Consider the following 27,987-nt stretch of genomic DNA (forward strand, 5'->3'; position numbering starts at 1 on the left):
GACTTCAGAGTTTCTCTTCCTCCCTTTGAGGATTTGTCAGCCTATGTCTCTCTTTTACTGTCCGCTTCATGCACTGTGATTTACGGTGAAAAACTGTCAAATCCCGACAGTAACAGACTGAAATTTACAACTGCCAAAAAATATCCCGTAATGTTGATTACGTTGACGCTGTCATTTTTACGGTGGAGTTCTGGCAACCACTGCTGCCAGTATTTCACCGTATTTTCAACAGATTCTTTTTACAGCGTGATCATATCTTGAGTCTCTTGGTGTGAATCTCTTTGAGTGACATTCTGTGGGTAAAGGCCCTGACGGGGTCGGTCTCTTCAGTCACCCATTGTCCAAACTAGATGTGGTCTACATCGACAAAGGTGGTCGTGGGGAAGGGGCTGTCGATATTTGAGAGATTTTAAAGAAACATCATCAACATCCAATTTTCAACATATCAACTCTTTGAAGTGGCTGGAAATGATCTACATTCTAGAACGAATTTGTTTATTTAACTTTTATGTGACTATCACTCCTCCTGAAACACAATTTTAATGTATTTTAGGGCTTCACTGCGGGGACCACAAACCAGACTCCACATAGCTCGGAGTTGAGTTCATAACAATCATAATCCAATGAACTGCACACTACATATACATCTATTAACGGAACAACATCCAGAGCCGCATCCCACCGAGAAAGGGATCAGGAATCCTCCTGTGTTGGACGTGAGTCACTGCGCGCGCGGAGGCGTGCAGCCAACTGTAGCACGCGGGCAGCAGCACTGTCCACCCTGCGCGCACCGAGAGGGGTGCACGAAGCTGTCGGTGTGTCTCCTCTTCCTCTTCCTCCTCCTCCTCCTCCCCCCCCCCCTCCCTTCCAGCTGGCCGTATGGACGCTCGACTGAGGCGCATTGCCGTGCTTCCACCGTTTTCTCCACCGCGGGTGTCCCGCCTTGATCGATGGCCTGACAGCCGGTACTGCAGCAAGTAGTCGAACCCGCGGGCGCTGTGCTCGGTGCACCCAGAGAGCTCGGGCATGCTATCGGGGGCTACCGGACGGAACTGTGTGTGTGTGGGCCGACGTTCGAGTTGCTACCAGCGGGAAACCAAAGTTGCTGCAATGGAGACTTCGGAGAGTGAAGCGGCGGTCACATCCTCGAGAGACCGGTATTTTGACCTGGAACATCTGCCCCCACTGCTGGAGGATGAGGTGAGACATTTAGTGGTGTATTACATGTTTGCTCCAGATGACAACAATACTGATGCTGCGTTCTTCTTATATCTGGGGTGTCACTGCCATGTCTTCCTATGTGGCTGAAAAAGTATTCGCATTCTTTAACAGTGAAGGAACTCAAAGTGCAGAAGTACTTCAAAACATGTATTTAGAAAAGGGACTTCAGTCAATACTGTGCTTCTAATCTGCCTTTTACCCCTAGGGATCGGGCCTCACAGAGGGCCCCCAGATTTATATAGGGGCCCCTTGAGGAGAAAAACTAGCTGCGAACCACTGCATTGATGTTTGGGCTTAGAAATAAATCTTTATTTTCGGTGAAACGTAGCTTTTCGCACAATGTAAAAAAAAAACAGCCACCCAAACCCAAGAGCTCATCTTTTGTAAAGTGCCGCAAGCTTAAAATCAGCCGTCCTGTGGAGTCGAGGTATTGAGTGGACTGGAAATACTCAAAGGAAATGTACCTCAGTAAATGTACCTCTGAAAGCGTAAGGTACTTCAGTAAAACCGTCCAGCTCTTCAGAACCTGTGAACCCATGCAAAACTTATATAGGACAGCATATTTAACGTGTGAGTGGAGTGTGTGTGTGTGTGTGGGGGGGGGGGGGGGGGGGATCTAGCTTTCCTCTGCACTGCTCTCAAGGGACACTGTCTATTTACGGGGCTGCTGCTTCTCGGGGCATTTTCTGGCCTGTAATCGCGCTTCGACCCAGATCACCTCAACGCGCTTCGTTCCCGATCCGCTGCAACTTTCCTGCAGCCGCGAAAAACAGCTCAGAGAGCAAAGTGGAGAGAGGCCCCGTTCCCACTGAGGGATACACACGAATAGCGTCATGGAAGAGGAGAGACGTTCATGCTGATAATTATAGAGCTTGACACTTGCAGCTTTGTGGAGAGCCCACACTTCTCTCTCCCAGCCGTCTGTCTGCGTCAAGGCCGCCTTTTGTGTTCACTCGCGACCCCAACAGAGGAGCCTGTAGTGATCGGACGGCGCGGCGCTATGCCGGACGCCGCGTGGAATCGGTGAGGTCACCGCGTCGCCCAAGATAATGCGGCCACTTGGTCGTGGTGCATCACAGACGATGCAGTGTGTTCATGGCACGTGTTTCCCCCCTTTGTGTGACCGAGGTATTTACAGTTTCTCAAACGGAACACGACTGACAAAGAACTTTGCTGTCAGGGTTTCACGCTGTCATCTTCTGAGATTTGATGTCTACCAGTGACCCCGTGCTGTTGGATTTTATTATGTGACGTTTTACAACGGGTCAATGTTTTAGCTTTAATTCTTTGAAAGCAGGTCATAGTTGGTAAAAGTTTCAAAATGGGCTTCTACCTTTTTAGCTCCTTGTCTCCTTATGGAAATGATTCTGCTGCGATATGAATTTATTTAGAATTCTGATAGTGGAAAGCATGACAGTAAAAAATGCTGAATTTTGAAATACTTACCTCAGACCTCAGGGATACACACACAATGCTTTTGTGGTGTGTAATACTGAACGTAAACACCATTTTGGTTTGATCATAAGAAACTACCTCAGGGCACCTTTTAATTGACTAGATTACACCAGACATTCTCATCCGGCTTCCTTCTGTAAAAAATAATTCGCCGCTACATATAAGCCGTTACGTTGCTGCGGCTGATAGGATTGCGTTATAACTGTAGTAGTATCTCTGACCCATCACACACATGTAGTCTCTCCAGGGTCAGTACTCTGTTATCCTTCTACACAGACGCCGGGGCCTTGACGGCAAACTTCTACTCTGCACACATCGCATTTACATCTGAGTTGGCTGACTGAAGCCCGGCAGAAAGCAGGGACTGGTTTGAAAACTCCAGTTTGGTGGTGCACGAGTGGAGGAACATGTGAACCACCTGTCCTCTGGTGCTGAGGATTTAAATGTATGAAATGCTTGGAAGACAGAGCTCGTCACAAGTCCTTTTTAAAGTAGTACAATCATTTAATGGATTGACTTGGAACTTTCTAGTTTTTATGGCTTTGTAGGTAAAGCCTTGTCGCCACCTGACTCTTTCGGTGCTCTTTCGTTGAGAAGAATGCAGTTGGCCAACGCAGCAAAATAGCTACAAGCTAATAAAAAATAAATCCTCATTAAATCCTCATGAGACAAGAATTCCGGGTTCGACCGGGAAATTCAATGTGGAAGTGTCTCCTCTGGTTGTGAAAAAGAAGTATAATTATATAGAAGTCACTTCTCATTTTTTTTAAACATGGGTTTATGGTCTCAATTTCTACAGAATAATGTTAAATGCAGTGCTCTGCCAAGGCATCCATTCACAAACTAAAGGCCGACGTCTCTGCGTTCACTTCTATACAGTCTACGATTGAACCCTTTGTTTGCGTGAGCTTACCTGGACCTTCTTGTTGCATGTATTTTGTCCCCAGGAGAACGTGTCTCTGGCGGACATCCTGTCCCTACGGGACAGCTGCCTGTCCGAGGAGGAGGTGTGGGCTGTGTGTGCAGAGTGCGTCCTGGCGCTGCAGAGCATCCGACCCTCCCACCTCTTCCACACCCTGTGCATCACGCCAGACACGCTGGCCTTCAACGCCCACGGCAACGCGTGCTTCATGGAGCAGCTCAGCGGTGAGTCCACAGCGCGGACTGACAGCCGCTCGCGTGTTCGTGCAGCGATCCAGACCCTCGCTTTCTTCCACACGATGTTAGCTTCTTATCTTCTGAATCTGGGGAGGGCTGCCATGACCGTTTAGAACGTTTTTAACTGGAGGACGGTGCAGGTTAGGACAGAACTGCGCTGCAGAGATTTATTGCGAAGACGTCCGATGGCTGCAGCGTGAGCTGTGTTCAGCCCAGAGAGGAGGCTCTTTTCAGCTTCTCATCATCTGATGGCCTGATCTGTATCACTTTCAAGTAGCACATTCCTGTTTGGAAATACATCAGTGTCTCACTGGATCTCTGGGGGGTTTTGCCAAGGTTCACTCCGATCTGAGAAGACGCTGTTGTTCTCAAGATATCCAATAAAATATTATCCCTCTCCTCCTCTTCGCTCTTCTCCTCTCCTGTCCTCTTTTTATGTTCTTTACTTTCTGCCGTGTGTCCATTTATAGCACACAAAGTGTGGCACACACTTATTTCACGTCCCAATGGTGGACTTCCAAAACGACTGAGGACCATTCACCAAATCAACAGTGCTAGCGTTGCCAAGGGGATGGTTGTTGTGGTAACCACTTGGTTAGCCGATCGGCAGTAAACCTGCTCTCATGCAGACTTATGTGCACAGCATGGCATCCACTTGCAATCATGCATCTATTTTCTTCCACAGAAAATCTCTATTAGTGATACAGAGACTTTGAAGAGGTACTTAAATGATTCTGTTGGCCAAACTCCGGCGGTTCATTTCCTTTATCTAATCGAGTTATGATTGATCTTGTGAAGAGAAAGAGAAACCTAATACAGTGGCCTCGTTACACAGTGCATCTCTATATCATTAATCAAAACACCGTGTTCTCCGCCTTCGTGTGTCTCAAAGTTTTTAATTGCGCATCATCGTCATGAAACCTGCCGCTGGGGCACGAGCGCGCCCCCGCCCAGCAACAACAACACGGTGACCTTGAAGGACTGTGGTGATGAATCTCAGGTAGAGCGGCACAACGACCAATCAGTGGGGTTTGTTTCGGCGAATCACAACTGCAGTCACACCGCAACAATGGCCGAGAAAGACTGCAGAGCCACTCCACATTTCAATAAAACGGTGTCTGCACCGCATGGGAGGTATGATTAGCATCTTAGGGGTAGTGTTTAGAACCAGATATATCGCTAACTGTTGGGCTAAAGTGCTGCAGGCAAACACGACTCCGAGCTTTTACCTTTTACCCCGAAGGCAACTCACTTCACTGCACATTTCTCCTCCTCGCTTACTTGAACTGTACACCTTTTGGAGAGGAGATGGAAAGGCCTCAGTGGAGAGGTTGAGGTTAAGATTAAGATTAAAGAAAAGAAAGTGAAAGAGAAAGTGAAGAGAAACAAGCATACATTGTTGAAAGAGAAGGAAAGATGGAAGATGACAAGTGGAAAGAGGACACACAGAGAGAGCACAGGAAATAAAAAAGAATGAATAGAAGGGAGATGATATTTATTGGAAGGAGAGGAAAGAAAAAAAGGGGTGAAAGTAAACGTCAGGTTTTTTAAAGAGGACAGGAGAGTCAAGGAAAGAAGGAAAACGGGGATACGTTGGGATGAGAAAAAATGAGATGAAAGAGGAAGAAAGGAAAGAAGAGATGAAATAAAGCAAGAAAGTAAGGAAATGAGGACTGTAGACGCGAGAAGGGAAATTGGAATGGAGAGAAAAAAACGGCTTCAGAGAAATCAATGTCACAAAACCTTGAAGGACCTATTGTAAGTCGAGCAGACAAACCCAGATCGGTCCTGACCCACTTTACTCCTCCTTCTCCTTCTCTCCCCCTCTGTCTCCAGTCGAGGGGCTGCATGTTTGTGTGGTTTTTGCGCCTCTCTGTGTGTCCTTCCTGAGGCTGGCCTCATCGATGGCCTATTTGAGGAGGAGGAAGACGCTGCTGCTGAGGCCTCTCCGTCTTGTGATGGGCGGTTCTTGTTTGTCAGGGATTATCACTCACCGGACTGTTGTGGTTTAGCACATGCCTCCGACTCGCATCTGATTACGGTAGCGAACCGACGTGACACATCAAAAGGCCAACGTGGTCTGATCCGTAGACATGTAGTCGGTCTTTCGATGACGCGCTGCATGCACACATTTTCACCCATGCTTAATGGTGCATCTTTTGGTCTCCTTGCAGATGACCCAGAGGGCTCCTTCGTTCCTCCTGAATTTGACAACACGGGCAGCACGTTTGAGGTAAGAGGTCAGGTATACTCTAAGGTTACGACCTGATTCTCAGCCGCACGCTGTCTCCCCTGGAACTGAATCCTCCACCCACTCACAGGCACCTTCACCATGTCAAGGTGTCCAGGTGCACACGTTTACAAGCTCACCTCGATGTAATGTGGAACAAGGAGGAGGCAGCACTCTACATACTTGTTTGATTCTTTCTGCATTGTTGTACTGCCACTTAGAATCCTTCTTCTTTGTCCTCTGATTTGGATCACTTCTAGATATGACTCTCTCTCTCTCTCTCTCTCTCTCTCTCGCTCTCTGTCTCTCTTTAATCAATGCTTGTCTGACTTTTTTTAATGGGTGAATTTTAATTACAAAAGAATGAATCCTACTTTTTCAACCTGAGCAAATCTGAAATCAGAAATGGTAATATATATTTTAAATTTTGTTGTATAGGCCAATAATGGATCCTTTGAAGTCCACCCTATCTGAACTTAATGGCCACAGAACAATAACAGATCATCTGTTAAAATGAACAGTATTTTGGTCATTGACATTCATTTCTGTCTTGAGAGAAACTAATAGGATCTGGTTGTAACTTTTGAGGGAATTTGTCTAGTAGATCTGTGTATTAACAATCCATCCACAGGGAGAATATACCTGCAGCTCCAGCTGTCTGTGAAGTATACTGTATAGAAATCTTCTCACCTGCTGAAACTTTCTTGCCAGGTCCTTTATAGGTCACCGTGCCAGTGACAGCCGTGTATCCACGTATATGTTTTTAGGTTGCCCATCCTTCCATCAGTCTGTCCTATTCAGCGTATATCTTAGTGACAACCTGAGGTAGTCATTCAATTTGGAACAAACATCCAAAACATCTTTCTGGCCATGTCTCAAGAATGTTCATTTTGACAGTTTTGCTCAAATGTCTCAGAGGAAGCGATTTTGGACAGACACGGATGTAAACTTGGGGGCATGCAACAGCGGAGCAGTAATTGTACGCATTTGTCATCGATATTTATAATGGGTTCAAAAAATGTTCAGCTCTTTCAGCATTTTGAGGGGACTTTTGTAACCTTTTTATTTGTCTTTAGATACGTTGTACAGCTTTGTCTGCTGGACCAAAAGAGCAGTCTTGAAATGAGCCCTTTTGCAGCCTGAGATGCAACTGCGTTAGTCAGTGGTGTCCCTGTTCCCCCGCTAACATGAATAAATTCACAGTGGACTTATGTAACCAAATCTCAAAACAAACCCTGCATTCTAATTTTGCGCTGTGTCAGAAAACATAAAAAGTCTACTTTTACATGTTTTTCACAAATGTGTTTTTCTGAAGGGAGATACCTCTTATTCCCAAAGTAGCCGTGTAAGCAAAACACCAGTCCTGGCCCTCGGCTGCGTATTTACGCTTCTATTTTTGGAGACCCACACTGGGATCCGCCTCGCACATGTTTACCACATAAGTACGGGTGCCGTCCGCTTGTTAGGAGTGACGGCTACGTTTGAGACGTGAACTCAGAAGCTCCTGGTCAGAACCCGCTGCTGACCATGATATTCACTCAGTCTAGCAGAGCAAAACCAGAGCTCTGTCATTAGTACGGCCAACACATGACCATTACTGCCCAACGTGGCAACAACATCCTGCCTCCTCCCAGGCTGTTCTTTAGTGCTTGCTGTCAGATCGCGGCTGCAGCTGGCTCCTGATAATGATGAGCATGATGACGATAATGATGATGACGATGTGTCTGCGTCTCCTTTTATTCCCGGCTGCAGGGCCATGTTTACTCTCTGGGCTCCACGCTCACTGCAGCACTGAACTTTGTCGTCGAGCCAGAGCTGGAGGCAGAGGTGGGGGAAGAATTGGAGAAGATGCTGCAGCAGATGATGGAGGAGAAGCCTGAGGACAGGCCGCTCCTGGAGGTATTTTAGAACCATGCCGACTATCCTTCGATGCCAGAATGATTCATAGAAAGTTGTGAAAAGATTTGAGTAATGTCGCGTTGTCATGGTAGCCAGACTAAAAAAGCGCTAGTGTCTGAAATTGAGTCACTGCGAGATTGTAGGAAAGCTTGAAAAAAGATGAATGTCTAGTTGGATTGCATGTTAGGGATAAAAAACAACACCGGAGAAAGTAAGACCTAATGAATTAAGCACGTATGAAATTCACTCTCGGATTCTTTCAGCAATCAGATAGAACATCTGAAATACCTAAAAACATAACTAATATATGCAAAACACTGATAAAAAACTAGAAGTGCACTGAGTAGAGAGCGGATCTCCACTAGGTGTCTCCCTCTCCTTTGCAGAACAAAGAACAGCTGAATCATACTCATCTTCATACCCTTCTGGCTCCCTTCCAAACAACATGACAGCTAAGATAAAAACAAACAGGGATTTATTCATCTTGTATCGTGCCTGAGTTTAATGGCTCGTATTGGATATTGGGTTTGGGATTGATCTGCAAGAATGAAATCAATTGATGAGCCACGACAAAGGTCTAAAGCGGTTGTCAATGAATGGTATGAAAGTTTTAAAAAACTGTCTGAATCCACGCAACCACATGACCTAAAGCATGAACTGCCCACATGCTTACATTCGGCACAGATAATAATTCATCAGGACCCAAAGAGATGGTTGGTAATGCCGTTACACCATAAGAATATGTCCCAGTAGACCACGTCAATCCCATTCCCATGCAGTCACCAGAAGAATCACATGTGTATTTACTGCAATAATGTTTATCTTACAACCATTTTATTATTATTCACATTTATTTACCACCTATCATCAAACAAATGCCAAAGAATTGAGCACTATGTTGTTATGCGAATTGAAATGATTGTTGTAGCCATAAAGTCATTTTTCCTGTACACAGAAAAGTCATTCAGAGCAGCTCTTGCACATTGTTTGCACTTCTTTCCATCAATTTATTCATTTGCCAAATTTTCGTCATATGACCTTCCTCCTGCATTTCATATGAGAAAATACCGTCCTTGTCATGGAACATTCATATGTCCAAGCATAATCAACCAAAGACACGTAGCACACGTTTAAAGGGTTTAATCGCAATAAGCATTATAAATAACAAAATAAAAACTGCGAGGCTGTCTGTCTGCGAGGCTGTCTCATTCCTCCCCGGCAGCTGTGTGCCGGAGGCTGTCTTCTGTTGGTCGGCGGGTGCTCTCCATAGAATCAGTGTCAACTTTTCAAGGTTTTTGTTTTCTTTTATCATATCAATGAACGCGTTGCCCTTGTATCTCCGCCGTGATCCACCCCCCCCCCCCCCCCACGCCCCCCCCGTTACCAATTGCTGTCTTTGCATCATCCCCAGATGGACGAGAAGGCTCCTGGGAGGCGAGGTGGCAGCATCCCAAACCCAGGTGTCTGCTTAAAAGGTCCTGCTGGGAGGACAACACCAAAGACCCGTGTGCCGGCAGTGCGGTTAGAGAAAATGGTCTGTCCAGGCAGCAGGTGTGTTACAGTCTGTGGCTTTTTTAGGAAACTGCTGCAGAAGGCAGAGGGAAATATGGTTTAATCACTACAGGAGCAAACCGTAGAGGCTCAGAGTGCTGAAGCTCCCCCCTCCGAACCTTTGTACGCTTATCGTTATCTCTGTGTAATCAGGATTCTCTCCACTTTGGGCTGAACCCGATGAATGTCAATCTGCAGGTGTGCGGCGGCTGGGACTCCTCCCTCTGGGCGGACGACATGGACGGCGCTGAAGGTGACGGCGTGATATTTGCCGGCGAGTTGGACTGCAGGTCCCACAACAGCTCCCCGGTGAGGCGTAGAGCCCAGCAGAGGCCAAACAGGGTGAGGGGGGCCCTGAACCGCTCCTGCTCGGTCCCGGACTCCAACAACCCCCCTTGTCCGTCCCCGTCCACCCACGGGGACATCAGCATACCTGTGTCCGACCTCACGGAGATCGGTGCGCGCTCGTCTGTGTGGGGTAGCACGCTTCAAAGACTGAACCGGGGCCGCTCCCGTGAGCCTGATCGTGGGAACCAAATGTCAGCGGCAAGTGGAGTGGCTGCAGAGACGTTGTGCAGCAGGGATACCGAGGTCACAGGGTACCATGAACCTAAGGACTGCACACATGATTCAGCATCTTTGTGCGCTCAGATGGAAATGGAGTCCGACCCGCCTGAGGACCAGAGCCTCTATATTCCCAACAACTACATGACCAAAAGCATGCTGTGCCTCAATGAAGAATCTCAGGACGAGGTCAGACAGCCATGGTTTCTCTCAGTGGTATCTGGTGCGGCCATTAGGGCCCGCTAAAGAGGCGGTTTCGTAAGAAAAGCTAGAATCAAAAAGGGTTCTAGTTGGGTGGGTGTCAGTCTGTTCAACCAATAGATGGTTGATTTTCTAACATGGCATCTGCTCTTAAGTGAAACTATGAGAAGTAGCGGGGGAAGAAGTTGCCTTATTTGCACTCTTCAAAGGAATTGTGTGTTGTGTTCAGAGGAATCATGCAGGTACAAAATGGGATGAATGTTTAAACCCTCAAAAAACTATTTGACAGAAATGGAGTTAAGGATAACTTGAGTTTGAGTTACTTGGGCGACCCGCTGAAGGTTGTAAAATGTCTTCCTCTTTTAATTTGTTCTTAATTTTCCATCCAGTGGATCTCGCTGAGAGAGTTACTGACTCGGTGGGGACGAAGGCTGACAGTGGATGAGCTCTGGGCTCTGTGTTACACCTGCCTCTCCTCCCTGCAGACCTACACTGACTTCCCAGGTGATTTGAACCACCTTGCTCATTAAACCATGGGCTTGCCGAAAGGGAATCAAAGATTATGCAAATGATGTGTGGCGTGGCTTGAATTTGATGCCTGCAGTTGTACTATGCAGCTGATTTCTCTCTGTATTATTAGCCTATCTATGCCTGGACACGCTGCATGTGGGCTGTGATGGAGAAGTACTTTTCCTGAAACCTAAAAACATCGGTAGGTTCACTTTTTGAACTGTGGTGTGCTTTGCCGTTGCAGAACATTGAAGGCTGGCAGCTTAATATTCATCCATCTTTTCTATTTGGTTGTGTACTATCAAAACAGTAGTTGAAAGAAACCCAAGCGTGTACATACTGAGGCAACAGTGTTTTGGTTCACTTCAAGTACTGACTTTCTGTATCCTCTGCAGGATCCCGAGACGCATTTTATCTTGCTCCAGAATATCAAGAACACGGAATTGTAACTGAGAAGGTTCTTGTGCCTCCATTTATCTTTTTAAAAAGATCACTGTCACCAATCGTATGCTTTGCCTTTATGTTTTCCTCTCCTCTTTGATCCCCTTGGCTCAGGTTTGTGTCTACGCGGTTGCTGCTATTCTTTGGGCTGCAGCCAAGTTCACTTTATCACCCAATCAAAAACTGGCGGTGCCTCGTGAACTGAAGAGACTGCTGCTGGAGATGGCAAAGAGGACGCCCATCGAGAGGCCGACCATCGTCACGGCTAAAAAAGTGAGGCTCTCAGCCTGATACTGGCAGACGAGGAGCTGCTGCTGCACATGTTGCTCCCTGTTACCCGCTTGTCGTCTTTTACAGGCACAAGCAACTACAACTTGCAGATTACAGATATAACAGTTTTTGATCAGAGATCTGAAATACAATACAATTTAAACATATAATTAAAAAAACAAGGCAATTGGTTTGGCTTTAAGAAGGGCTTTGATTGTCATTGTGACCCTTTATTTAGATGAAAAATGTCTGGAAATGTTGATTCTGTTGATTCATCAATTTCTGTGATTGGGCTCTAGTGCCCTGTAAAAGTACATTTTAAAACAAACTGATTTGGATTCTTAATCATTTTTACTTTTAATTTCTATTTGATTTATTTTCTACTTTTACATTTAGGTAAGGTAGGTTTAATGCTGCCCTATGTTATTTTGCCCTTCTGTCTTTCATGTCTTGTTGTGAAAAGCACTTTAAACTGCATTTCATTGAATGAAAAGTTTTCTATAAATAAATCCTGATTGGATTTCTGCATATCAAAGTGTGCAACTTCAGAGAGAAGCACCTTTCTAAATAGACACATCCTGCTTGAAAGAAACGCATTGATTTAAATATAGAGAATCCAATTTGTGAAAGTGCTCTGCCATTTAGCCAACAAAGGACTCCTTAAAAAACCCACATCATTAACTTTTATTTATATGCTGTCAGTCATTGTGTAGAAGTAACTGTTCAGCCTTCAAATGCTCGCTGTTGAATTCAATCAAACACTACAAACTGATTCTGACATTATTAGTGTGTGTGTGTGTGTGTGTGTGTGTGTCTGTATGTGTGTGTTAGAGGTTGTGAGCAAGAGCAAAGTGTCTTGTACTGACATCACATTTGCTCTCCTGCGGTTTCAGAGCTGTCGTGACTACTTATCACGTCGAGGGACCAATGCTGAAGCCGTGTGGAATAACCTCATCAGCAGAGTTCACCCGGTAAACGGTCCTTTTCTCCACGGATGAATTCACAACTTTTGTCTCTATTTATTGTATTCAAATCTCAACGCCTGGCTCATTCTGATTCCATTCAAACCTCCTCTTCATGTCTGTCCCCATTATTCTCATGGTAAAAGAGCTCTTCATTGTAACAAAGTCTATTTTCCTTCAGCCAGCCTCCAAATCGACTGATGCAGATGATTGGAGGGCAACTGACACTCCAAGCTCTTCGGAAGAGTCTGCACGAGACAGCGGTAGGACATCTTCCCTTTAGTGTGGACAACCCTCATGCATTGTAGTTTACCTTGAAATGTGAGGTATATCATACGCTATATGTGCCAAAGGGAGAACCTTTGAATCTTGTTGTCGAGAGGCACTGTCCATTAGTTTATGTCTTTGATTATGCTGAAGAAGAGAATGCAGGAAAAAGCATCGGTTTAACCAAAATCATGGCAAATTAGCATTCTGCGTAACACTCACTGCATGAGACAATATCACTGATGTTGTATCTGGCATTGTAACTGTGTGTAGGCTTTGTGCCAATGGCCACTGAGAGCCGACTGGCTCCTGTGCATGGCCCTGTTCCCCACAGCTTTACAGTCAGCAGGGAACTTCACCTCCCAGAGGCCTTCACTTCCACCGCCACACACTTCACCCCCATCATCCTGACGAATGAGTGGAACTCAGAGGAGGGGAGCCGGCACATTGGAGCTGGCATTGAAGGGTAGGGTGTTAAAAGAATCCCTTAAAATAGTGGTGCATGTGATTTGATAATTTCATGAAATGTAATGAAACAGTTTTAAAATGTGGGTTGTATGCCTTTGCTTTCTTGTTAAGAGTTAAATTAACACCTAGCCTGGCTCTGTACAAGGACACTACTACTAAATGTTTGCTTTACGTAACCATTAGACACACGAAAAGGTTGTGGCTTTCGAGGACATACGCGCTGGACTATATCTGAGCCATCTGACCTGCTGACTGGCTAGTTAGGAATATTATGAAAGTTATTGTAAAGCTGCTCGTTACTCAAAGTATTTTTGGTGATCCTGCGATACCATTCATGGCCACTACTTCAAACTCTGTCTTGGGAGCTTTGTTTTTGTCTTTATGCTAAGCTAAACTATTTGGCGTAAGAGTCTCTTCATTAACCTCAGAAAAGAAAGGTGATAAACCTGAATCTATAGGAAAGAAAATTGAAGAGATTAAAAAAGCACAACATTAACACTTGACATTGTTCATTTTACAGGACAGAAAGCAGTGAACACATGCAGGCGAAGGGCCTTGATTTCCCACCACACTCCTGCTCTGACTTCCCTGAACCTGATCTACATGCACAGGAGTTGCCTGTTCATCATGCAGTCGTAAACACAACCTCTGTCGACAATTTGCCGGTCAACTCTACTTCCGCGTTCCCCAATATGTGTTTTCTTGAAGTCTCTCTTCCTCCACCATCACCCGCTGAACTCGGGGCTTGTGGCGTTTTCAACAATTACCTTTTCCGTCAGGATCCCACAACGGGACGCCTTTGCTTAGTGCCTGTGCAGGTCAGATCTCAAGAGTCTCTGCTCGGGTTGGATTTAAATCTGTCCCACGTGCCGCGGGCTTTGCAGGGACTAATCACAGGTCCGGAGAGCGTTGACGGCCCATTCATTAAACATTTGCATGCGCCCATGAGGCCTGGACCCCATGAGTGTGGCCTGCCATCACCCCATTTCGAAGACAGTTCCATCAATCCGGACAGCGCCTTAGATCGCGGTGTACCGAGAGCTTGCAATGGACAAAGTCCAGGGACACAAGACTCCAGGCAGCACCGACCTCCTTCAGAGTCCATCTCCCCCAAAGTCCACCCTGCCCTACAGGAGGTCATTAAGCTACTCAGCGGAGAGTGCTCACTTGATGTGCATTTGGCCAATGAACACGAGGACATTGGCCTGGGTACGTATCTTTTAATGGGCAGCATTTCAAAGTCTGCATGCTTCTTCACTCGAGCCTTCTTCACTCTTTAATGAAACAACAAAATAACCACCCACTCTGTCATTTAGATAAGAAGACGTCTTCTTCCAAATAGAAGATCTGCTTTTTTTCTCTTTTTTTTAGGGGACTGCATCTTCTCTCTGAAGGACTTCCAGTACCCAGCGTTTGCAAGTGTTGTGAAGGAGAAATTCAGCGATCTGTACTGGGAAGACGATTTGCTTGGTGTGCTGCACTCCCTGGTTAGCTACAGCCCATCCCCGCTGTAAGTGGGACTTGAGACATTTAGGCATTTTAAAGAGGAGAACATTACTCTTTTAATTGTAAAATAATCTACTGAACACTGTGTTGATCATCTGTCTACAGGACCATTAACAGCACCTCATAATTAGACGGTTGCTTACTAGACATAAATCACTGCCTACATCATTGAATTAATTATTTTACAGGCTATCTGTGTACCTGATAATACCGAAGGAGTCTTTTTAGTGTTGTTGTACTGCAAATTACAGATGTGGATCTATTTTTAAAACCAGCACAGTGTCAGTTTACAGTTTCACACACAAACACACACACACACACACACACACAGTCATTCCATAATATGTTCTGTTTATTTATACAATCATGTTATCAGTTTTTAATCCTTAAAATCGAAGAGTGCAGTTACCTTTGGTGTCAGAATAATCAGTCTAAATTGAAAATGGAAATATTGTTAACACTAAATAGGCCAGTGCTTCCCTCTAAACAGTGAAATGACCAAATGTATCAGATAGCATGATTTGTCCTCCTCCTTTGCACAGCCATATAGTGCATTCAGTTAACCATTTATAAAATATCCAATTGATACACAGCCTATACAGTCCCTATGGTAACCGATACGAACTGTGTTTGATAGTACTAGGGAGGGATGTAATGCCTCTGCTGCGTTGTTACTGATACACTTGCTGATACACTTGCTGGGGGGCACTGTGGCTTCATGAATGAAAGCTACAGACTCTGTGCCGCACACTTCACTCTGCATTTAAATGTGAGCACGGGACGAGCTTGTCTGTTACCTCACACGTCTTTTCAACCAGCCCTCGTCGTGCTTTTACGCTCGGGGCGATGCGTGGACAGAGCCTTTAATCTGCAGCGTTATGGAGCCATCACCAATCGGCATGGAAATAGACCATCCTGTTCAGACCCTCACAGTTCAGAACCAATCTTTGTTTACGGTGATTTACTTTAAAAACAACATACGGGGAAATACTGGAAGCCGTATTTTCAACAGATTTTTTACAGTGCAGTGCGGTCCGTATATTTAACACTAACAAAATATAAAAAAGTAAAAGTAATTAATGTAAATATCACAATATTGAATAATATTATGGATATATGGATATATATATCCATATTATCCATATCGTAAAATTTATATAAATTTAATTATAAGAGCTAGAAAGCTGAAAAGTCATAGCACCCCTCTCCTGAATGTGCTGAACATTTGAATATTTCATTAATATTTAATATTCGAACGGTTTAAATAGCTGAAATTGTGAAGGAGTTAAAAGGTGCGGCGCGGGAGAAATAGAATAAGTTGAATAAAGATTCGAAGAACAATACTTGGAATGCATCAATGCAATCCAACAATTAACAGTGATTAAACGTATTTATTACAATATATGAATGCCCACTTTCTGTGCTGACATATATATTTACGGTGTTTCACTGTCAAATAAACTGAATTTTACCGATTTCAACTTAACAGTCTGTAACTGTCTTGATTTGACAGTTTTTCACCGTAAATATTACTGACTTTTTTTTACAGTGTAGCCTTTTTGAGTGACAGAGGGCACAGTGTGCAGTTACATTTTATTGATCTGTTGGTAGTTTATTGATTTTGCTAGTGCATGGGATCTGCGAGATGTTTTCAAGAGAGACTTCATATGGGATCACAAACCCCTGCTTGTATGCAGTCTTCTATATTGATCTGTGAACTTTGACGTGTACTGTTCCTGTTTCTTTTTTATTTACATTTTTTATCACAAACTCTATTGCATAGGATCTCCGCGGTTCTTCGCAGGAGGGCTCATAGTGGCTCGCTTTGAACTCGCCGTGTGTGCTTTCTCTCTCCTGGTGCGTCTCCGGCAGCGGCTCTAATGAGCAGGCTCCATCAAAGGCTGTGAACCGGACGGCGCTCCCTCCACCCTTGGTAGCCTCAGCATGTAGAGCGGAGAGAGAAGTTATCCTTTGTGGTCGTCTCCACCTGGATGGGAACGTTCACGCGTCCGGTCCTGCTTCTGTGAGTTGTTGCACCGAGGGAACCGAGGCCCTGCCCTGTCATGGGAGAGAGGAGGATACACTCAAACACATCCATTTAAGAGCAAGGGAGAGTCAACGCTGCATCTTTCAAGGTATAGATATAGACTTATGTACGTTTTGTTTTATAGACTCAAGTCTAGTTACAGTTTATTATTGTGATTTGCATGTGCTGAGTTGAGTTCTGATAACTGTTCTTCCAGTTTAAAGTTTACATAATACAAGCCTATCTAATGATGTATAGCAGGTCGTCTGGGATCTGGCAAGACTTGAGTTTAGGACTCAATGAGGATTTTTTATTTGTAAAGAATTTAATCCATACCAATACATCATATTTAAAAAGTCAAATCTGTCAGATTATTTAGTATTGTATTGGAGTATTTCTATTCTTCTTGATCAAGTTAAACACAAGTGCCTTACAGTATAGACTATGGTTAACATCGGTTGATTTGGATACTTTTGTATTTCCGAAGAGAACTAACATATTGTTAGAAAGATTTTACTCAACACTGGCGTAAAACATTAATAGGCTATACGGTTATTATGAGTTTGCACATTCAACACTGGTTTCACGTTTGAATAAATCCAAATGAACATCAACCCATCTGTATTCTGATATATTCCACTTTGGCTGCGGACTGAATGGGAGCTCTGACTGGCTGCTGTATACTCTTCTTAAGGCTGAAGCACATTCGTGAGAGTCCAAGGCATACCGGCTGGGCTCTTGAGATTCATTTTTCTCCTCAAAGACTCATTCCTGGCCAGCAACATTCAGCAAACACACCCTTGCATCTGTTTTTACTGAACTATCCCAAACATGTGGTCTTGATTACAATCGGGCTCTTACAACACTCAAGATCAAGCGATGGTGATGGATAGAACAGACGGTGCATTGTGCACCCATGACGTGGTTATTAAGAAATACCCCCAGCACCACCTCTGGATCCCCAAAAAACTATTTTTTCACACATTATTTGTAATTTTGATTCGTCTATCTCCATGTGATTTAGTCTCTCTCTCCTTCTGGTCTTGTCCCAAATCCCCCCCACGCCCCCCCCCCCCCTCTCTCTCTCTCTCTCTCTCTCCCCACTGTCCTTGTTCACGGGTTGAGGCATGAGTACCGGCAGTTCGGAAGCGGTGGCCATGGAGGGAGGAGAACGTGAATCCGCAGGGGGCAGCGATGAAAGCCCCTCTGAAGTGGAGTTTCCATCGGAGAAAGGGGAGGGGCGGCCGGGGGATGAACGGATGAGCCTCAGCTGCTCTGAGGAAATGGAGGACAGCGAGTCTCTGGTGTCGGAGCGACTCGTCTCTCCCGGATCCAGAGCGGAGGGGCTGGCCTTCAGCTCCGGCCCAACTTGGGCCTTGGCCTTCTTTGGGGAAGAGTGCTTCAGTCCTGAGGTGATCCAGTACGCTGTGAATCTGGGGCAGCACACGGGATCTCCGGGCCTGGATGTGAAAACACAGGTGGGTGGAGCTCACTGCCACTTGTTTGACCTTAACCCCATTTGTTTGAACAAACAGCAGCCAGGCATTATTTATTCATCGGATTATATTAAATGAAATATATGTAAATGAGCCTGTTTTTTTTAGGTAAAACATGATGCAGCAAAAGGTGCAAGACATGTTTATACTAATTCAAAACTCAACCATGTAGTGGAGGCTTTTTAAGTTAGAGAGTCAACAACAACAACCACAAAAAAATAGAAATTTTGCAATGCTTTCATTTCCATCCCTTGTGCATTTGATCCGTTATGTTTAACCCAAGTGCTTATTGCACGCATGGTCTCCTTCTGCCCTTCACATGGTCAGCTTTCATGAATAAGTGCAGGTATTATTTTCCTATTCTTAATGAGGCAGGGCATGATCAAGGCTTTGGGCTAAATGGGATTAGATAGTGTGGGGGCGCTAAAGATAATTGGCGTATTGGCATCTCTCCAACCTGGATCTGAATCTGAAAGTGATGAACTCAGTCTTTGACAGAGTAACTTAGTGTAATACAATAATATTAATGTTGTGAAAGCTTTGATGGGGGTTTGTGAATTGGAGTACTGCTGCTTTGACTTTGACTCATTTCACTTGAAAAGAGCAGTTGCATTCTTTTGTGCCACAGTTGAGAGGCAAGACGGAAAAAAAGGAGAATGCTGCACTGGAAACAGCTGAAAGGCTTTTCTAGTGAAAGGCTCGTGGGGGCACTTTACAGCCTTTTTGTGTGATTTTGCGTGATTTCTTTTTTGAACAGGAACTGCAGCAGCAGCTGATGATTGAAACAAGGAATCTGAAGAAAACACGAAACTTCTTCCAGAAGCTGATTCAACAAGAGAGGAAAAACAAAGGTTCGGTACCCAGTTAACAACACTGCTAGTGTGCGAAAAAGGCATGTGTCGCTTCCAGGGATCTCTAAAACGGTGTATGTGTCACCCGAAGGTGAAAACAAACAGATGCTGTCCAAACTCAAGTCCCAGCTTGAAGAACTCCGATCCAAAGTAGTCTTCCTAGACTGCGTGAAAAAATACCTTGAGGTACTTCTTCAAGTACCAAGTACTACCATTCCCAACAATACATCCATTCCCTCCAACAACACCTTGGCTTTTCTATTCTTTGATTTGATATCTTGCATTGCTACAGGTTCTCAGTGTGGACGAGTGGGGTTTGGAGGTTTCATTACTGCCTGCTTTGGCTGTCAGTGGACCTGGGTCTTTGGACCTCCAGTCCTCTGAGGACTCCTCTGTCCTGAGCTTTGGTACCAGCAAAGGCAAGAGGGCTCTGTACGCTGGTTCTCCTCTGGGCCTCATGGCTTACCTCTATGCCAGGTATCATTGAGGAGCTCTTTCATTTGCATGAGTGAGGAGTGAGTGGGTTGTGATCAAAAGATTGTGCATTGTTGCTTCATACCCTTCCATGCAACAAGGCCAAGACAGACTTCATGTTCTAAAGTTCAGCACAATGTAGAATATCGCAATAATTATAATATTTCCTTATGTGCACCGTAGTGCAGTAAAATCTTTTCTAGTCATGCTCTCTCTGCTCAGGCTTGTTGCATACACTTTGTTCCAACCCTTATGCTGATCTGTAAACGATCCACCTATCACTGCTTCTCCTGAGCATCATGGGAAACCACATCAACACTCAAATAGGCGCGGACATTTCCCATGATTATCTTTTACAAACTGGCTAAATTTGTTTCCACAATCTTACTTTTGTCCTTTTTATGTCATTGTTGATGGTGGCGCATGGAGCAGTGCGGTGTGCTGGGGACCACAAGGTTGGTGGTTTCAATCCTGGCTGCTCCATGTGCCATGTCTTGCCAAGTCTTCCTGAGCGAGATTCCTAACCCCCCCCAAATTCCTCGCCAGGCATCATGTAGACCTCGAGTTAAAATGCAATGTAAGTCGCTTAGGATAAAAGTGTCAGCTAAATAACAAGTAATGTAATTTTAAAGCTCTCATTATTGTTATTATGTTATTCACCGACTTTGCCTCTCAGCCAAGTACAAGCTTCACCGTGTAACGCTGGTGGGGAATACTTTAGATACTATTCATGGCTGAAAATTCCAGATAACAGATAATTCCCCTAAAAAGACGGCAGAACTCATCAATCAGAGATAATGTGGATAAGGATCTTTGTGGTAAAAAGAGAAATACAAATAGTTAATATAGTTTCAGATTCACATTGGACATGAAGTGACAGTCCCCTACATATTTGATCATAAAAGTGTTGGTGTATTATAATAAGCTGGGTGATATAGTAGAAGAGAATAATAATAATTGATATTGTGTGAATACTTAGTTTTATCTTTTAGGGGCCTTTGACTTTTGTTTGATGTCGATGAATACCCATTTGTCTGGCAGCTCACATGACACCCATTGCAACACTAATATGGAGAGTTTTGGTGGTTTGGGTTTGACGCAACTGAACACTTGGTTTGGATGCCCCAAGGAGGTACAACATCTCCAAGAGTACAGGAGCGCAGAAAGGAGTTGAAGGAGAATGCTATGAATATTTAGGTCGAGGTAAAGAACTCAAAATGATGTTTAAATTATTTTGTTAACCTTTCAAACAGTGTTGCTCTCTGCTCCTTGTCATCCCAGAAACGCTGCAGTGGACGGCTTCATCCAGCAGTTTCTGTACACCTATCGTTTCCTCTGCACTCCCAAGCAGTTACTGCAGTTCATAATGGATAAATTCATCTGTGCCGCCAGGTACTGCATAACAAGTAAACGCTTGAATAGATAGAAACAACCATGCAAAGCACCGCATGCAAAGAGAGAGAACAAGCAGTGTGTACACTGAAAACTGCACTGCCCAACAACAATGCTCGTGTTTCCCGGCAGACAAGGTCCGGACATGTCGGGGGACACTGTGAAGATCTTCCATCGCAGTTTGGACTTGCTCCAGCTCTGGATAGCCGACTGTAAACAGGTGGACTTCACACCGAGGTCCGACCTGGTGGACACGCTGGAGCGCTTCCTGAATACCGAGGTAAACACCTCAGCGATGCGTGCTGCACTCTACAGAGACGACCCGTCAGTTCCTAGCTGCGTTTACAGTGACTGCCAACGTCTTTCCCCTTGTGAAACACAAGATGTCTTCATTGTGTAGTTGCTTGATATATTAATATGTTTTGGCCCCCCCCAGGTGATTCCTTTAGACAGCCGAGGGGAGGACCTTCTTTCTGCTCTCCACAGCCCCACTTATAGGACTTTGATCCGAGGAAACCAAGTCAGCTTTGAGGAAGATAATTATTCGATGTGTTTGCATACCGACGACCTCGGGAGAAAGGTCAGTTTTATACTTTTTGTGAGGATTGTGTTAATAATCACCTGTCATCATCTAAAAACAGTCACTCTATTCTTCCCACTCTTGATTGAGTGTTTTTCTTCTGTTGGGAATAACTTTCCTACAAAAAGTAAAAGACAGACATTGAGGTGTATTTAACGCTCCATCGATTCAACTGGTGAGAGTCATGAACCCTGTGTTGACGTAGTGCCATCGTTTACATGATTCAGAGCGTGTGTCCTGTCTTGTCAAATCTCCTCCTCGCCTTCTGCAGTGGAGATTCTCCAGAGCGGTGGAGCCCTCTGCGTCCCTGCCTAAAGACAAGGCCTTCTCCCTCGCCGCGGCTCTGCCGGTGCCTTGCCCCGTCTCCCTGGGGGAGGACCCCCCCAGCGCCTTCCTGCCCAGTGAGGAGAGACTCCCCTTCAGCCACAATGAAAAGGGAGCGCAGCACGTGACCCAGCAGCTCACCTTGCTGCAGCAGGTAAGTGGACAGGTCTAATCCCCACACCTGGCACTCAGGTGGTCGTTGTCTCTCGTGACCACTAGAGGGAGACGAGCTTTTATAAATCCACAAGGAGACCCTGAACAAATGCAGCCACCTCCATGCAAGACTAGAGCGATACATGTTGTCCTGCAGGAGATGTTCCACGGATGTCATCCCGTTCATTTTCTCAACTCCAGGATCCAAGGGGTGGGGGGCCAGGTCTCGCCCCCGAACAAGTGAGTGCAATGATCAAGCTTCAAAGACTTGAATAACATTCTATTAACATCCCTCGTGTCATGTAGGCACACATTTGCGTTCCTCGTGTTTCTCGGATCTTTTCTCTTCTCATTAGGCTGAGAGTTTCCTTCTCGTACTCCTTTTTTTCCCCAACGTGTGTGTCAGTGTGTGAAAGTGAACCAAACAACCCTCTTTTTTCAATCAAAATGCAATTTTAATTAATTTACTGTTTAATGTAAATACACGGCTTTTAATGAATATTCCTTTTTTTTACATCTAACAAGATGCGTTACGTGACGCAAAGGGAAATTCAAACTGAGGCTACTTTGTTCTGTTGCCAGGAGCTGAAAAATCTTCTTAAAATAAGCAGGTTAAATAGTTAAATCCATAAAAGACCTTAAAAGATTTGGTGAAGGGTGTTTCATTTTGTAATTATCATGGATAAATATGTTGTTGTTTTTATTTTCCCACCATTTATTTATCCTCTTTAACACACTAATAGACTTAAGCCTCTGAAATACAGGACTGTATGTGACCTAAGGGAGTTTAAGAGGTTAAGACAAGGAATAATGGAAAAACTTTTAGCAAACCTCAGTGTAAAACCCAAAGACTTAAAAAACAGAGGCACATCTGAACATTTTTATCAAAGTAATATTTGACACTCATGCTTGACTACAACAACTGATCATAATTAACATTCTTGGTACAACAAATAAATGTATTATCATTTCAGTGGTTTTTTCTGCCCTCCCCACCAGGAATGTGTCTCTTCATGTCCCGCCAGCAGAGGGCAGCAGTGTACTTGTCTGTGAGGAGGCACCGTCGGACAGCCACCTCCAGCAGCTGCTCACATATGCTGACGGTGTGGCCAACTGGATCTCCGCTGAGATAGTCAGCTGCGACTCCGTCAAGGTGAGAGGGCCCCCAACCCCCGTGAGAGCGATCGGGCCCGGCTACAGACGCTGCTTCTCCAGTCTCATGGGTGAATGGTTCATAGACGTTTAGGAACACAAACACATCAAAGCTGAACGTTGTCTCTCAAATCTGCCCCTGAGCTGCTCCATCAAACTTTCACCAAACACTGCTCACTACAACTATGCCGCACAATTTGGACATCTCTGCATGAAATTCAATTGGTGATATCTTTGGTACTGATGTGACAGCTCAAATACTCCAGATGACAGTTCAAATATTTACATTGGACTTTCAACAGCTTTCATCTTCAATTGAAATTGAAACAGTTTAACTACTTTAAGCACTGACACACAAGCTGATAATTCAACTGCTTCCATAACCAAACACGCTTGCATTGAACATTGTCCAGTAGACATGCTTCATCATGCAGCCTCCTCTGAAAAAGCATACTGTTGTGGATACCTTCTTTGATTTTGGGCATTATTCATTGCACCTCTCTCCTCCCTTGCAGACACAAGTTGCTTTGCTGACCAAGTATCTGTGGATAGGAAAACACTGCTACGAGTCCAGGAACTTTGCCACGGCCATGCAGGTCCTCGGAGGTCTGGATAACGTGATTGTCAGGCAATTACCAGTAAGGCTGCATCTCATGAATACTCCTCACACAAACCCGGGAGATTCTGTAAGAAGTCACAGGCCCTACAGCTAAATGTTTTGTACGGCTGTGATCAAATTGAGTGCTATTTAATTTGCTTCACAAATTAGAAAGTACCATTTATGCATTCAAATAAAATGTAGAAAGTGCAATGGCCGTCAAAATGAGTAATACAAAATAGTAAGACACCAGTTTAAAATAAATACGAACATTTCTTCCTTTTGAAGCTACAGTACTGAATAAAACGTTCTCCCTTTTTGCAGGCTTGGAAACATCTGCCTTCCAAGGTGTGCGAGATCCTGGAGGAGCTGCGAGCTGTGCAGGTGTGTGTGTGTGTGTGTGTGTGTTGATGTGTTTGAGCAAGCACACTGGTATGTTGTTTGTAACTGAAAGCCAGGCTGGTCACATATTGTGAAACTGGGCTGCAGGGCGAACAAATCAATAGAAAAACAGCTTGGAGCTACTCGCCTGTGTGCTGAGAGCTGACAGCTGCCTCTGCCTCTGAAAGTTACCCCCAAAAAGAACCGTGTGCATCGAAGGCATCCAACAACACGCATCGCTCTGCTGGAAACTTTCCCCGCGAAAACCGCAATAAAGAGAACCACGTACGCTCATAATTAGTGGGTCTGGCACCGGAGACTTTGGCTTAGCTGAAACGTTGCATCCCGGTGGTGGGAAATCATTCCTTTCCTGTGCGGATGAATATCCGTCTCCTCAGGTGTTCCTGAAGAGCGACGACCTGTGCCTGATGGGGGGAGAACACGCGAGGAGGAGGCCCACCCTGCCGGCGGCCCGCATCCTGGCCATGCACGTCCAGCAGCTGGAGATCGGAGCCTTCACGCTCACCACTGGAGCTTACAAGTGGACCAAGCTCAGGTGAGGGGGGGGGGGGGGTCCGCTTTTAGATCTGTCAAAAGTCTTTAAAACAACTCCCTTATACGAAGAAGCTTTATGAATACCGCTCCACGAGTGAGAGATCTGATTCATTTTCAACTCCAACAGCTGTGCCATTCGGGTCAGAATTGTGCCTGAACAGTTATGGACTCCCTTAAAATCATAGATCTCCTTTGCTTTTCAACATTTTGAGAGAGGTTGCTGTCTTGAAGTCACGTGCCCGCGTTTTCTTCCTCCCTGCGATTTTAACGCCGCAATCCCTGTGGTGTCATCAGAGAATTCCCCCATGCTCTTGTTATATTTGGAAACACAGTTGCCTGTGAACAGACTGTAGAGGAGGAGAATAAAGGCAATCAAATAACAAGCTTTAGACCTGTTGCCACTGCTTTTACCAATCGCTATTTTTTCACTTAACCATAATTTAACAAATGCAGTCATTTGCACTCGTTTGTTTTCCTTTGAGGTGTAAAATTGGTGGAATGGACACACAGCCAGTGGAATTAGTCTGCTACATGTCCTTGTCAGGGCTTCAGTGTATTAACAGTTGGTTTTATTACCTGAAAATCCGCTCTCCCCACATCCCGAGAATCCATCTATGACAAAGTCGGCCAACTAGCTACGAGGACACATTTTCCTGTGTCCTTCTCCTTCACTCCAATATGGCCGACCAGATGCTGAGGTCACAACAAGTGGCGGTTTGATGGTAATGGCACAGCTGTTGGATTCGCGTTGCTGGTTGGGGTTCCTGTGCTGCGCCAGATGGCACACGTGGGATGCGGTTTGATTGGAAAAAGAGGTTTTGGGCCAGATGCTGAGAGGCGACTGGCTGCATCCAGATGCTGGGGCCAGGAGATCTAACAGGGAGAGGCAGAGACGCAGCTGGTTGCTATGGACCCGGGGTCATCCCTGCTGTCTCCAAATGAGCTCGCTGACAAAACCGATGTTGCTGCCAGGAAGGAAAAAAGCAGGATGGACACTTTCATGTTTTCACTTTTCCTTAATTTATTCCCATTTCGTGCTCTCGTCCATCCATCCTTGGCTCAAGGAGCATAGCAAAGGTTGTGAGTCAGGTCCACGCCTTCCAGGAGGCTGTGTACCCCTACAGCCCCGACCCGGAGCTGCAGGCCTACCTCCGGCGCCGCATCGCCCGACTCGCCACGTCTGACATCCACCTCTTGGCCGCCGAGAACGACGGCAACTTCCATCAGACCAGCGAGCGCCAAACACGGAGGATCCAGGACAAGCTGAGGAGGGTCAAGGCCACTTTCCAATGAGGCCTGACCCAGTGGCATCTCAGAGTCCCCACCACCGGGTCAACGCCTCGTGTCCAAGGCCACACTGAGGCGCCGACCCACTGTTGTTGTCCTGGCAACAGAGTCTTGTGAACTGGAAAACTTGTTCAAATGTTCAGGGTCGGTCAAGGGCCCCTTAGCTAATGTCAGTAAATCTAAGCCCAACTTTATTTAAAACCTCCTAGAGATTACACAGATAGTTTGCCACGGTTAATATTAGCAATTTATTTCCAAAAAGAGCATCAATAGGGGATGATTCTCGATTTATATACTGACATTTATTAATCATTATTTGTGATTGATGTGACACAGAGAACCCATTCAATCAGGTGAATATTGGGGACATTTCAGTGATTTGGGGGTAAGGAGCCATGCTAAGACCCCCCCCCCTCCCTCGCCCCACAGTAGGTGGATCCAGGCCTGTCAGACTTCATATATTTTAATAACATACAAAGTGTAGTTTCTCTTCATTTAACAAATGAGATTTATACGACTATGTGTACATTTTATCTGAATTTAAATCCCGTTCAAACAGCAAATGGTGATGTGATAGCATTTATCATCAACACGATACAATGTCTCTCTCTCTCCTAACGGTCTTCTGCCACTAAGCACAACGTAGGGATGGAATGTGACGTGCCATGAAGATTTGCTTAATTCAGCCAAACAAATGAGATTTTATAAGCCACCGTTTGCCAAAGTGCATTAATGTCAGACCATATCCGTGATGGCGTGGTATACAGAAGAGTACAAGCACCGTTGTACACAACAACAACAACAACAACAACAAGGGCGCTCTCGTGTAGGGAGATGAAGTCCAGCATTGTGAACTTTTAACGTGCTTTTTGGCATTTGCTCGCCTTAATCTTCAGTGGAGGATTTGTGTGTAATGGTTACATTTTATTTTAAGCCAGTCTAAAACCTGACCATTAAGACAATTGAATTATTGTGCTTATCCTCAGCTTAACCATCTTAATGTTTCATTTCATTAATGTGTATGTTTTGGCCAAATAGTCTGTTATAGTTGTTATACTGTCATAGTTAAAAAACTTAAATAGGTTACATTTTGTTTTGTTTATTGTTTCCTGCATAAAGATGACTGCTGAAACACTATCAACTCAATATCCAATTCATATACACTTCTCATAGCGTTATAATGAAGTATCACTGGTGGAATGTGTGCTTATTTACTTGTCCTGAACCATTTGGAGCTGCTTGCACTTTACTTGCATATATCCATTTCGTACAAATATCTATTTTGCATCATTAAGAGGGCAACGTTTTACCTGACAGCTCCCGAAAAGACCTGTTGTCATGAATGAAGCACTGCAACAGAGTACAGTGCTCAATATGAAAATACTGTTTATACACGCAATGCCACTGTTGATGCAATATTACACCAAGCTGACAGGAACCAGCAGAGTCTGGTCCACATTTCAATGTGTTAAAGTTAGCAATTCAAACATTTTGAATGCAATTGTACTTATTATGGCTACATGAATGGGGGGTATTTCTAGTTGTACTTTAAATAAAGGTCTGACTAAACCACTCGGTTCTTACATGTTCATGAATAACCTGAATGACTCACATAAAAAAAATACATCTCTCGTTTCTTTATTTTTATATGTATTTATTTAAATCCAGCCTTTGGTGAATCTGTGGAGATTAGAATACAGTCTCTTCTCCCGGCCTTTTCCCTCCAGGGACAGAAACGGGCAGGAGTTGAGGAAATCGGCGCAGTGTGAAAGCGACGTCCCGGGCGGCTTCATTCTTTTCTATTGTCATCTAAAGGCATCAGGGTTCGTCTTCAAAGCGTCGGAGATAAGGAGGGGGCTGACGGGCCTCCTGCCTCCGCCGCGACAGATCACCGATACGGGGGAGACGACCAGGCCCCGGCCTCTTATCTGCTTCTGTCGCACAACTAAACGATCAATTTAGCGGCATTGTCCCCAGAGTTGCCGCACGCGGTGATCGCACAAAAAAAGAAGGGA

General features: G+C 44.9%; 2 protein-coding genes across 2 annotated transcripts; both read left to right on the forward strand.

Annotated features, from left to right (window-relative positions):
- The first annotated feature begins 687 nt into the window (after positions 1–687).
- LOC134135327 (kinase non-catalytic C-lobe domain-containing protein 1-like) lies at positions 688–7,972 on the forward strand. Its single transcript, XM_062566718.1, has 4 exons — positions 688–1,200; positions 3,624–3,822; positions 6,009–6,067; positions 7,817–7,972. Exons 1-4 carry the CDS (start codon positions 1,027–1,029, stop codon positions 7,970–7,972), a joined length of 588 nt encoding a protein of 195 aa, XP_062422702.1. The 5' UTR covers positions 688–1,026.
- Positions 7,973–8,704: 732 nt separating this feature from the next.
- Positions 8,705–27,971, forward strand: LOC119214184 (kinase non-catalytic C-lobe domain-containing protein 1). Its single transcript, XM_062566719.1, has 28 exons — positions 8,705–8,712; positions 9,163–9,254; positions 9,375–9,514; positions 9,713–10,267; positions 10,669–10,783; positions 10,920–10,991; positions 11,185–11,246; positions 11,345–11,503; positions 12,394–12,471; positions 12,644–12,725; positions 13,003–13,195; positions 13,718–14,406; positions 14,569–14,707; positions 16,576–16,838; positions 17,855–18,207; positions 18,983–19,076; positions 19,168–19,262; positions 19,369–19,553; positions 20,832–20,942; positions 21,075–21,222; positions 21,379–21,522; positions 21,794–22,000; positions 22,157–22,239; positions 22,999–23,152; positions 23,667–23,789; positions 24,074–24,133; positions 24,529–24,686; positions 27,700–27,971. Exons 1-28 carry the CDS (start codon positions 8,705–8,707, stop codon positions 27,932–27,934), a joined length of 4,797 nt encoding a protein of 1,598 aa, XP_062422703.1. The 3' UTR covers positions 27,935–27,971.
- Positions 27,972–27,987: the final 16 nt, after the last annotated feature.

The sequence above is a fragment of the Pungitius pungitius genome, chromosome 13, assembly GCF_949316345.1.
Source record: "Pungitius pungitius chromosome 13, fPunPun2.1, whole genome shotgun sequence".
Taxonomy (NCBI): Eukaryota; Metazoa; Chordata; class Actinopteri; order Perciformes; family Gasterosteidae; genus Pungitius; species Pungitius pungitius.

Excerpts from the sequence above, each read along its gene's own strand:
- LOC134135327 (XM_062566718.1), top strand. The coding sequence starts at position 1,027 with ATGCTATCGGGGGCTACCGGACGGAACTGTGTGTGTGTGGGCCGACGT. Across the intron at positions 1,201-3,623 it reads CCCCACTGCTGGAGGATGAG|GAGAACGTGTCTCTGGCGGA; the intron begins GTGAGACATTTA and ends TTTTGTCCCCAG. Across the intron at positions 6,068-7,816 it reads ACACGGGCAGCACGTTTGAG|GGCCATGTTTACTCTCTGGG; the intron begins GTAAGAGGTCAG and ends TCCCGGCTGCAG.
- LOC119214184 (XM_062566719.1), top strand. Across the intron at positions 10,784-10,919 it reads GACCTACACTGACTTCCCAG|CCTATCTATGCCTGGACACG; the intron begins GTGATTTGAACC and ends CTGTATTATTAG. Across the intron at positions 14,708-16,575 it reads AGCTACAGCCCATCCCCGCT|CGGCTCTAATGAGCAGGCTC; the intron begins GTAAGTGGGACT and ends CGTCTCCGGCAG.